General features: G+C 51.0%; 1 protein-coding gene across 2 annotated transcripts; it reads right to left on the bottom strand.

Annotated features, from left to right (window-relative positions):
• Window positions 1–2,841: 2,841 nt before the first annotated feature.
• Window positions 2,842–11,514, bottom strand: BORCS7 (BLOC-1 related complex subunit 7). Of its 2 annotated transcripts, none has more exons than XM_039546075.1 (5): window positions 11,020–11,514; window positions 9,819–9,881; window positions 7,942–7,985; window positions 7,141–7,161; window positions 2,842–4,876 (listed from the first exon to the last, which is right to left on the bottom strand). In XM_039546075.1, exons 1-5 carry the CDS (start codon window positions 11,314–11,316, stop codon window positions 4,825–4,827), a joined length of 477 nt encoding a protein of 158 aa, XP_039402009.1. In that variant the 5' UTR covers window positions 11,317–11,514; the 3' UTR covers window positions 2,842–4,824. The 2 variants fall into 2 exon arrangements, with proteins under 2 accessions (XP_039402009.1, XP_039402008.1); XM_039546074.1 differs by having other exon boundaries at window positions 10,993–11,510.

Here is an 11,514-nt window from a genome sequence, read left to right as displayed (position 1 = left end):
GTTCACTCACCTCGCCCCACCCCTTCCCAGCCCCGCCCCTGTGTTCCCCACCTCCCCCGAACCTTCCCCGCCCCGCCCCCTGTTCCCTCACCACGCCCCACCCCTTCCCAGCCCCGCCCCTGTTCCCTCACCCCACCTCCATCCCCTTCCCAGCCCCGCCCCTCTTCCCTCACCCCACCTCCTTCTCAGCCCCGCCCCTTCCCAGCCCCGCCCCTCTTCCCTCACCCCACCCCACCCCTTCCCAGCCCCGCCTCTGTTCCCTCACCCCATCCCACCCCACCCCTTCTCAGCCCCACCCCTCTGTTCACTCACCCTGCCCCAACCCCACCCCCTTGCCCCTCATTCCCCCCAGACTCGCCCAGCCCCACACGCTGGGCTGTCCAGCTCAGTGAGCGCCGTGCCAAGGCTGCCACGTGCCATGCAGTGATGTGGTTCCTTGTGCCCCCAGCAGACCCCACCCGCTCCAGCTGCAGCACAGCAGGGCACATGCTTGGCGGGCTCTGGGCTCGCCCCCTCCCCCCCCGGCAAGGGGCCCATTCTGCACTCCCCTCCCATGACCCCCGCCCCTGGCTTCAGTGTGAGTCATTGGGGAATTGGGACCATGTGACCTTAGGCCCCAGCCACCGCCAGGCACCCAAGGGCAGGATTCAGCGGGAAGGGCTGGCCCAGCGACCCTATTCTTCACTCCCCAGAGCACACCGAGGAGATCCCAGCCTGGGGCGCTGGTTTCCTGGGCCAGCATAGGAAGCACATTCACCCCAGGCAATGAAGCAGCCTGTGGTGCTTTGCAATGATGCCATGGCTGAGTTAGGAACTCTGGTGATGGTGTCTGGAGGGAATCCAGTTCTCATCTACTGGAAAGGTGGTGGTGGTGATGTAGCACCTTGGAGCCAACAGGCATGTGACAGTTTGGAGATCACCCAGACACATAAAGGGTTCTGTCAGCACCTGCCCTGTAACCCTGGGGTGCCTTAATGCAACTATGGCTCAGATCCCAGTAGCCAGCCCACAAGCAAAAGGTCTCACCCTGATGTCCAGCAGCCTCATTATTCCTTGTAGGGTAACACCAACAGCCCTTAATCCCAGGTCTCCCCAAATTTGACCTTCCATGTTCTTAACTGCCAGACCCTCAAACTTTTCCCCTCCAGGTCATCATCCCTGAAGGTGTGAAACCAGCCCTCAGATACCAGTTTACTTTGGTACACACATCCCAACAGTTTGCACAACAGAGACCTGCTTGGGGGTAAAAATAATCAAAAAGTTCATTTAATAGAATAACCACATACTCAATGACGTAACAGCAGTTGAAATAGTAAGCCTGTCCCTCAGTTTCTGGAAGACTTCAGTTTCAAGTCTCCCTTTCCCTTCCCCCATTTTTTGGGGGGTCCCTCCTGGCACCGTGACTCATGATCAAGGTTACGTTTTAGTCATGGGTATTTTTAGTAAAAGTCATGGACAGGTCACAGGCAGTAAACAAAAATTCACGGCCCATGACCTGTCAATGACTTGTACTATATACCCCTGACTAAAACTAGGGCCAAGGGGCTGCGGGTGCTCTGTGGGGGCAGTCTGGGGGCACCACGAGTAATGGGGGGGAGGCAGGTGGTGGCACGCAACCTGGAACCCCTGCTGATGTTGGGGGGAGGCAGGGGCAGCACGTGGCCTGGGAATCCTGCTGGTGCTGGGGGGGAATGGGTGGCAGCATGTGGCCCGGGACCGCTGCAGGGGGGAACTGCAGCCAATGGGAGTTGCAGGGGTGGTATCTGCAGGCAGGGGCAGCACACAGAGCTCCCTGGCATGGGGAGAAACACTGCAAGGGGAAATTGGTGAAGGAAAGTCCTTGACCTCCACATTCAATAATTAGCCTGCCTAGGGTCTGGAATTTCAGGGCAGCAGCTGTTGCAGTTTTAGTAGGAGTCAAGATAATTTTCGGTTTAAAAAAGCAGGTGTCAGCACTTCTAGGGACTTGGAGCTAAATTCTCCTCTCAGATCTGCATGCACAGCTCCCAGTTAGGCCACTGGAGTTAACCAGGTGTGGCACTGGTGAGGCCACATCTGGAGTACTGTGTCCAGTTTCGGGCCCCACACTACAAGAAGGATGTGGAAAAATTGGAAAGAGTCCAGCGGAGGGCAACAAAAATTATTAGGGGGCTGAAACACATGGCTTATGAGGAGAGGCTGAGGGAACTGGGATTGTTTAGTCTGCAGAAGAGAAGAATGAGGGGGGATTTGATAGCTGCTTTCAACTACATGAAAGGGAGGGTTCCAAAGAGGATGGATCTAGACTGTTCTCAGTGGTACCAGATGACAGAACAAGGAGTAATGGTCTCAAGTTGCAGTGCTGGAGGTTTAAGTTGGATATTAGGAAAAACTTTTTCACTAGGAGGGGGGTGAAGCACTGGAATGGGTTACCTAGGGAGGTGGTGGAATCTCCTTCCTTAGAGGTTTTTAAGGCCTGGCTTGACAAAGCCCTGGCTGGGATGATTTAGTTGGGGATTGGTCCTGCTTTGAGCAGGGGGTTGGACTAGATGACCTCCCGAGGTCCCTTCCAACCCTGATATTCTATGATTCTAAGGGCAGAATGCTGAATGAGCTGTGGTGTGTCAGAGGCCCAAGGAAAGGTTAATCTGCTCTCAGTAGTTGCTAGGTAAGCATCCTGCTCAGGATCACTGATTAGCCAATGAGTTTGTTCTAATAATGGTTTCCATTGGTCAAGTGTGCATCATTCAATATCATCCAAGGGATGCAGGTGATGCTCTGGAACAAATCAGAATATGCCTGCTGGTGCAACTGAATTTAGCGCTGCATAAAACCCAGCTATTTTTAAATTCCTCTCTGGACTTTTCTTAACAATTAACCTAACACACCATGTGCAGAAGGAGCAAACAAAATACAACATATAGCACTAACTGTCAACCTATTTGGGCCATTGGATCTGACAGCATCCTCTGGACTAGTCCTCCTCAGCAGCTATCTACAGCACTGTACTGTAATGACACCCTCACTATAGGCTTTGTATTAAAAAAGAGATAAAAAATATCTAAATAGGAATATAAATCTCAGAATTAAAAAACAAACAAACAATCAAAACAGCACGTGTGTTTTTTAAACCTTCCTCTGCCATGTGGAAAGCCCAACCTAACTGCACTGCATTGTGCAGGAGACTCACAAGTGAAACTGACTTTTGAAACAGACCCAAAGGAAAGCTCTGCATACATAGGTGCTGGAACTAGGGGTGCTGCAGCATCCCCTGGCTTGAAGTGATTTCCATGATGTACAGGGTTTACAGTTTGGTTCAATGACTCTCAGCTCCTTGTTCCAGCACCCCGTCTCCATAGCTCGAAAGCTTGTCTTGTTCCCCCCTAGAAGCAGGTCTTGTCTCTCTCTATAGAAACATCATCACATAGAAATATTTCATCTCATCTCACTGATCAAGCTGCATGCAATTTTAAAAAGTGATGACAAGCACACTCAGTGAATAAAGTGCTTCTCCGATGAGTAAGTGGAGAGGCTATTAGTGACATGGGAAAGCAATATACAAAAAAACCAGCAACCACCATACAGCATATTTGTCTTGGGCCCAAATTAAAGTCAATGGGAGCTTTGCCACTGACTTTAATGGAAGCAGGTCCATTGATGGCATCCTTTAAACACACTATTAGTACCTCACAGCTGTATATCTGAATAGTTTACTGATTCTGTACACAGTTACATAATGAATCCAAGGCTGCTTAATCAAGAGCCATAACAGCAATGAAATAGGAGGAATGCAGTTGAAGGCCAAAACAGACAGCAGATGTATTGGCAAGAGATATAACATTCCAACCCCCTGCTTTACATTATACACAGAAACTAAGGAACAGTACAGTGCTAATGACATTCATGAAACAGACACCCTATTGGGCAGGTGACAAAGGAACAGCACAGTGCTAATGACACTCATGACACTCTGGTGACAAAGGACCAGGCAAGTCATCACATGCTTTATGTACCTACACACCTGGGTTTGAAAATTCTGGCTCAAATTAGGTACCTATAGCCATATTTAAGCAACTGATTTTCAAAGATGATGTGCGCACTGACCAAACTGGTAGTGGTGGTGGCTCGATTCTCCGGAAAAAAAAGGATGATTGTTTACATGTCAAAATGTGAATGTAGGTTCCCATGTGGAAATGCTGGCCCTACTTTCTGTACTTTGGGGGTGGGGAATGTAACCTTGTTTGAAGAACGCTGGAACCATGCAACTCAAGCTGTTGGGCAGTGCATCTCCGTCACCACTCCAGTTAATTCTGTGAAGAACAGGTCCATATTCAGCAGAAATTATTGACAAGGGGGGAATTCACCCTAGAGCAGAGGGCCCAGGAAAGCCATACGGGTTTCAATGGAACCTAAGTCATGTGTTTGGCATTGGGCTGAATATAAATAATAACACACGTTGCCTTTGATTCATTAGCTGAACCGGCACAATGCCTTGGGGAGAGGAAAACAGCTCTTCAAATAGTACATTGCGCAGAAAAGAAAATGGACATGAAAAGTGTTAGTCACTGGAAGGTTTTGGTAAAGTCTGCTTTAAATTAAGCGCAAGCAAGTGATCTAGCCTTCAGTATAGGGAGAGCTTGTGATGAGCAGGTTACAGAGCCGTCCCATGCCTATCCACAGCCCTGCATGTTCAGTAACACACACACTGCATTTTCACAACTGACTTTCAGCACAGCTCAGCCTTGCAATGTAACTGCTGAAGCAGGAAGAGACTCTGGAGCTCCACTGACACAGGTCATCCCATCAGCTCTCGCTAGGTGTGCTGGGTATTTCGCTTCTCCCGCTTCATTTCAGAAGGTGCCTCAGCTGGTCCTGCAGATTTGATGAATGCTCGACGCTGGGGACCAGACAAAAGGAAGTGTTCAATGTCAGATCAGCTCTCCAAATCTCTGTGTTTTGGTTCCTAAACAGATGCACATGCCAGTACCACTTGTGTGTGAGGGAACAGAACTGCTCTGTTAGAGAAGTTAGGAGGGGAAAATACCTTGAGAATCAGACAGGAGCCATGAGAATGGCGAAAGGATTAGAAAACATGCCTTATAGTCTCAAAGAGCTTAATCTGTTTAGCTTAACAAGGAGAAGGTTAAGGGGTGACAATCACCATCTATAAGTATCCACATGGGGAACAAATATCTAATAACGGGCTCTTCAATCTAGCAGAGGAAGGTATAATGTGATCCAACAGCTGGAAGTTGAAGCTAGACAAATTTAGACTAGAAATAAGACATAAATGTCTAACAGTGAGTGTAATTAACCATTGGAACAATTTACCAAGGATCGTGGTGGATTCTCCATCACTGACAATTTTTAAATCAAGATAGGATGTTTTTCTGCTCTCGGAATTGTTTTGGGGAAGTTCTGTGGCCTGTGTTATACAGGAGGTCAGACTAGATCGGGGTGGGCAAACTTTTTGGGCCGAGGGCCACATCTGGGTGGGGAAATTGTATGCAGGGCTGGGGCAGGGTTGGGGTGCGGGAGGAGGTGTGGGAGGGGGCTCAGGGCAGGGGGTTGGGGTGCGGCAGGGAGCTCAGGGCAGGGTGTTGGGGTGCAGGAGGGGGCTCAGGGCAGGGAGTTGGGGGGCAGGATGCAGGAGGGGTTCAGGCTCTGGCCTAGCGCCGCTCCAGGAAGCGCTGCGGCCCCTGGAGGAGGAGGAGTGGAGGGCTCCGCATCCGCTGCCCTTGCCATGCCTCCAGATACCTCCCCCGAAGCTCCCATTGGCCGTGGTTCCCCATTCCTAGCCAATGGGAACTGCAGGGGGCAGTGCCTAAAGGCAAGGGCAACGGAGCCCTCTGCCCCCCAACCCGGGGGCTGCAGGGACGTGGTGCCGGCCACTTCTGACAGCGGCGTGGGGCCCATGGCGGGCAATCCCGCGGGCCAGATCCAAAGCCCTGAGGGGCCGGATCTGGCCTGCGGGCTGTAGTTTGTCCACCCCTGGACTAGATAATCAAATTGGTCCCTTCTAGCCTTAGAATCTCTGAATCATCCAACCCATCTCCCATGCCATCACCAAGGCGAGTTGTCTGCAAAGCATGTGACTGGACCAAAGCCAAAAGAACTCAGCACATCTACAAGCACAGAGCAAAGCTTTCCTTTTGCTCAGAAACCATCACAGATCAGAAATAGTCTGGTGAGTGAGGAACAGTTACAAAGATCCCAAGTGATCTGAATATTCTACTTAAACCCTGCTGAGAGGCTGAATGTCAGGCAGGGGGACTAAATTGAGCCCTGATACAAGTGGGCACAATGCACCCAGGAGGCAACAAGGGCTCCATCCGCTTATGCCAGGGCTACACTGGACCCCGAGCGTGGAATAAAGAGCAAACAGGATCTGGCTCAGGATGCCTAGTGCATTTCATTTGGAAGGATCACAAAGGACTTCAGAAACCAAACTACTAGTTGCAGAGAGAATGAGTAGGGTTGGTGGCAATTTAAACTTTTTTTCATAACAAGTTTTAAAAGAAAAATGTTGTTTCATTCAGAATTTCAGGATTTTTTTTTCATTTTTGCAATGAAAAAATTTAAAACAAAAAGTACTTTTCCATTCCAAAATGTCCCTTGCATTTTCCCCCCTTTCTGCCCTCACACTGCTGCTAAGATACCATGGTGAGATAGGAACTTGGCCAGGATACTAGGACGAACACCCGACTCCTGCAAAAAGCACAATGGAATCTTTAGTGACCATGAGCAATCCAGTGCCTTGGTGTTATATCTCATCCATAGCCCCACTAACAGTACAGCATCCCCGGGAGAGGAAAGATCACCCCCTAATGAGTCATCAACATGACTTCCTGCAGCACCCTGAGTCTTCCTTGGAGGTTCCTTATCCAAGCAATGACCTGGTGTGACACTGCTAAGTTTATGAGCGGATTGTTCCCTTCCTTGTACCGTGGGGCCACATTCAACTTCCTCTGGAGAAAAGAAAACATCACACCATTGCTGGGACATGCTGCCTTCATGTCATTGCAGATTTACTTGCTGTAAGTAGAAAACCCAGCCAGGCATCATGCAAACTATGAGAGAGAATCAGCATGGACTATCTGCTGAGAGTTAGCAAGAGAGGTGTAAGCATAATAAATCGGCCAATAAACAGGCTATACTCACTTCTTCTGGATAGCTTCTTGTCTAGATGAGGAAAGAAGAAAAGAGAAAAGGTATTGTTGGAAAAAAGAGCAACAGGGCTAATTATGAGCTGGTAAAAGGGGCTTGACTGACAGCTCCGAAAACTGAAACCATCAATTTGTCTTTAGAACAGGTCCAGCATGGGCAGCAGCAGGGCACCAGGTCTCAACCCTGACCTGGAGGACAACCTCTTCAGGTGAGAGGGGAGTCCTGTCTCCATGACCTATTCCTCAGCTAATTGCTAAGGGGTGTGTGTGTGTGTCTGTGTGCGGACACCCTCAACCCACTAGGAACTTGATGGAGACTCATCACCTCATGTCTCACACCCACCAAACAGCCATCACATGGGGACGACTACAGGTGACTAGTGTTCTGGACAGAATGCAAACTGGCAGCCTAGCGCTGGAAAGCATCGTGTTGAATATGAAGATTTTTTGCTGGCACTTGTATGCTTTATCCCATGTGACTAGTTCAAGGGACAACGGCTCACGTAGCTTAACACCGAAAGGGACCTTGCAATATTTTTTAATCTGAACAGTGCCCCTTTAACAAACTATAGGCCAGCATGGTGAGCTGGCGACAGAGGATTCCAAACCACGGCCTGCTCAGTCCCAGCAGAGTGGGGGACAGGAGCCCTCCCTCCTGCTGGAATGCCCCATTTTGGCCAGCGCTCAGGCCAGGCTCCATGCAAAGCCACCACTATGTTAGGCCTTTAAGGGGAATGAAAGGGGTTTCTAGGAGATCAGCCCCCAACACCCAGAGTACCCACTACCCCCTACTTACTGGTACTGGAGATGAGTGGTTATGATAGCCATCTTCCTTAGACTCTGCAAAGCACAAAAGGAGGAATTACTGACATTCTCTCTCAGCAGAATTAGTATGAGCTGTTCTAGAATGACGACAACCTGCATATTCCTGCGGCGGCTTTTCCCCCCTCCCCACCCCACATTGCAACCCAATGGAGCTTATAGGCTGCGCAGGAATTGTTCACCTCACTCACCCTGAAACACAGCTACCTCAGGGGAGCTCTTGAGCGACGATCACAAATAACCCCCAAAAGACCATTTCTCGTCTGTTCTTTTCAGGCTCTTATGCCGCGCTCATCTCCGCAGCACCTGAACACTTTCCACTAGTGCATTAAGTGATGGGACTGACATCTCCCTTGTGTGGTTTGTTCTCTCATTCTCTCCCCAGGATGCAGGGAAGGGTCGTATTTTGGTAGGATTTTAAAAAATACAAACACACGTTGCTACATGTTTCTGTTAGAGGAGGCAAGGGCAAAGAAAGGCACCTTGCACTCCTCAGCCTGACCCCTTGCGTTCAGCCCTGTTAAACACCACATCATTCCTACTAACATTGTATCCAACCTGCTCTCAAATCTCTGCTGTGCTAGTGCCTTGACCAGCTCCCTTGTGAGTCTAATCCACTGCCCAGAGACTTGTGTTGTTCAGAACTAAACATCTCCTGCATTAGCTTCAGGCCACTGCTTCTTGCCTGGTCCTTTTGACCTTGAAAGGACAAGCTCACTGATCCTGGAATACTACTGATGGGAGCTGCCTCCCCTGACAGCAAATATTCTCCCATAGGGATGTGAGAGAGTAAACAAGTCCAGAAAACAGCAATCGGGTCATTTCTACCTGATCTAGCAAATTTCACTTCAGGACTTTACTCATCCGTCAGTGTCATGAAACATAACGAGCCACGGGCCAACAGCAGTTGAAATATAAATCTGCTGAGGGTAAGCTAAAAAGTGTGCCACAATAATAAAGACTTTGAAGCCCTTCAGTAATGGGATAACTCAGCACAGACATGGTGCAGCACAACTATTACTGCTCCTAAGATCCAAGCACCTGTGTCTATTACAAAGGATTCTGGTGTTGTGAGCTTCAGGGGAACCCCCCAGTTTTGCCTCTGCATTTCAAGAAATCATAGCTGGCAAGTTTGGCGAAGAATTCCTAGATGTAGTAAGCCCATCCCACGGCACCAGTGAAAGACTGGCCTATAGTGAGCTCTATCAGAAAGAATTACACTACAACAAAATAGTAATAATCTGCACTTCTATAGCACCGGCCAGGCCATGATCTCAGAGTGCTTTGCAAGCCCCAGGGAACTGAGCTTAACACCGCCCCTGAGAGGTCAGGGGACATTATCACCATTTTACAGATAAGGAAACTAAGGCCTGGAGAGAGTAAGTGCTTGATTTTCACTGACTTCAGTGGGAGCTGTGCGTGCTCAGCACCTCCTGAAATTAGGCCATAAATGACATGCCCAAGTTCACACAGGAAATCTCCAGCAGAGCCAGAAACAGAACCCAGATCTCAAAAACCATGCTATGAAGTGTCCCCAGCCTCTGTTTGCCAGAAGCTGGAAATGGGTGACAGAGGATGAATCACTTGATTCCCTGTTCTGTTCATTCCCTTTGGGGCACCTGGCATTGGCCGCTGTTGGGAGACAGGATACTGGGCTAGATGGACCACTGGTCTGACCCAGTATGGCCATTTTTAAGACTCCTAGATCTGTACTTAAGCCACAAGATTCCCCTTCCATATTCTGCACTGATGAGTAGGATGCACTGCCTTGCAGCCCCACTCTCTGGGCCAAAATCCAGCGCTTCCTATTAATCAGAAATGCCATTACTTCAGCAGATAAACGTTCCTTACATCTTCCGAGTGCAGGATGGCATCTTCTTGCATCACCATGTTTCTAGCAGCATGACCCAGGAGCTGAAAAACAGACATACAAACTGCAGTCAGAAGTCCCAGGCCACCAGGGATTTCTTGTGGCTGCCACTCAACAGATCTGCACACAGAACTGATTTAATTGGGAATTCACTTCATTGGGTTTCTTTTGGAATTATCTCTGCAACGCTCATTCCTTGGATGAAACAGACTAGCAGAGAACTGGGTTTCCTGCAGCATCTTTCATGAAAGAGGTAACAATGCGTTTTACAGTGAGATACGGTGTCAGCAGTGACAGTGATGGCGTAGGCAAATGCAGCAGCCAGTGCACTCCACAATGGTTCTGCGGTAAAAACCTGTTTTACTACATAGGGGGTATGCGGGACTTGGGGATCTGCCATCTCAGGGTCCAGAAGTATTTTCCACTCCCTAACTTTTGGGATTTGAGGAAGGCCACCCTCCAGGTCTCCAACACACTGGCCAGCTCCGGAGAGGATTTCCAGAGGTTAAGACTGTCCATGTGCATTCTGAGTCCGCACCCCGCACCCACATCAGGTTCTCATTCATCCCCTGTGCCGTGTCCACACAGCAGATTATGCTCTGACCAAGGAGGGGGCAGAGTGACTGCGCCCGGGGCCGAAGGCTCCAGGTCAGGGCCTGTATCAAACACACACGAGCTGTATTAATCCCCAAGGATGTTTCGCTGGGAGATTTTAGTTACACGCGACCCCTCCGATTGGGATGGGTTGCTGGGGCAGCCCCATGGGGCTGGGGGGGGGGCTCCACTGACGGGGCACGACCTGGGCGCAGCTCGCAAGGGGACACCCGCTGGGCCCCCATCCGCTGCAGGGATGCCCAGGGTGCTGGGAGCGGAGAGGGGGGACGAGACCAGGGAGGGGAGCAGGTCGCTCCAGACCTCAGCCCCCTTCTCAGGCTGGGGGCAGTTCCCAGCATGCACCGCTCCGCCCAAGCCCCGCTGGGAGCGTCCCGCAGCGCAAGGCAGCGACGTGACATTCTGACCCGGCTCCGGCTGGACCCAGAGCCCACAAGCCCCGGCCCCCTTGGAGCATCCCCCCGGCCGGACTACACTTCCCAGCACACCCCGCGGCTGGCGCGCTGCATGCTGGGGGTTGTAGTCCCGGCGGCGGGCCCTCACCTCGGAGCTCCGCGAGCCTTTCAGCACCTGCTTGGTGAGGGCGATCACGTCAGTGCCGCAGCCGGTCACCCTGTCGATCAACAGCCCCTTCACCGAGCGGCCGAACCGCGCCTGGGCATCGGCCGCGCTCCCCGCCGGAGCCGCCGCCATCTTCGGGCTGCCACAGCCCACGCCCCGCCCCTCCCTCAAGGCCGGGCGACGGCAAGGGCCGGAGGACAGATTAGAGGGGAAGGCGAAGCAGGGTCCACAGGTCTCTGCAGCAGCGGCAGTGAGCCTTGCAATGAGGGGCCTGGCCCTGCTTAGTGACCCCTCGTGGGGTCCCATGGGCACCCCGCCCTGGGCGAGGGCCTAGGCCACATGTTTTGTTAGGAGCGGGGAGGGTTTGCCAACCCCCTGCACTATTAAAGCACAGTTTCCTTGCAGAATCCTCACTATGGCAGCCAGGGCACAGACCGATTTCAGCCTGATCCCTCCCAGGTCCTGTCTGGGAGAGGATACAGTGTTGCTCCCCTTTCCTCTCAC

Source organism: Mauremys reevesii, linkage group 7 (genome assembly GCF_016161935.1).
Source record: "Mauremys reevesii isolate NIE-2019 linkage group 7, ASM1616193v1, whole genome shotgun sequence".
Classification (NCBI taxonomy): Eukaryota; Metazoa; Chordata; order Testudines; family Geoemydidae; genus Mauremys; species Mauremys reevesii.
Note: the sequence above shows the minus strand (reverse complement) of the source record. Positions and strands in the feature narration are given on the sequence as shown.

What these genes read in the sequence shown, in the direction of transcription:
- BORCS7 (XM_039546074.1), bottom strand. Translation starts at nt 11,316, where the DNA reads ATGGGACCCCACGAGGGGTCACTAAGCAGGGCCAGGCCCCTCATTGCA. An exon ending in AAGGCTCGCGGAGCTCCGAG is followed by an intron (nt 9,882 to 10,992) that starts GTGAGGGCCCGC and finishes TCTGTTTTTCAG; the next exon opens with CTCCTGGGTCATGCTGCTAG. An exon ending in CAAGAAGCTATCCAGAAGAA is followed by an intron (nt 4,877 to 7,140) that starts GTGAGTATAGCC and finishes TCTGGTCCCCAG; the next exon opens with CGTCGAGCATTCATCAAATC.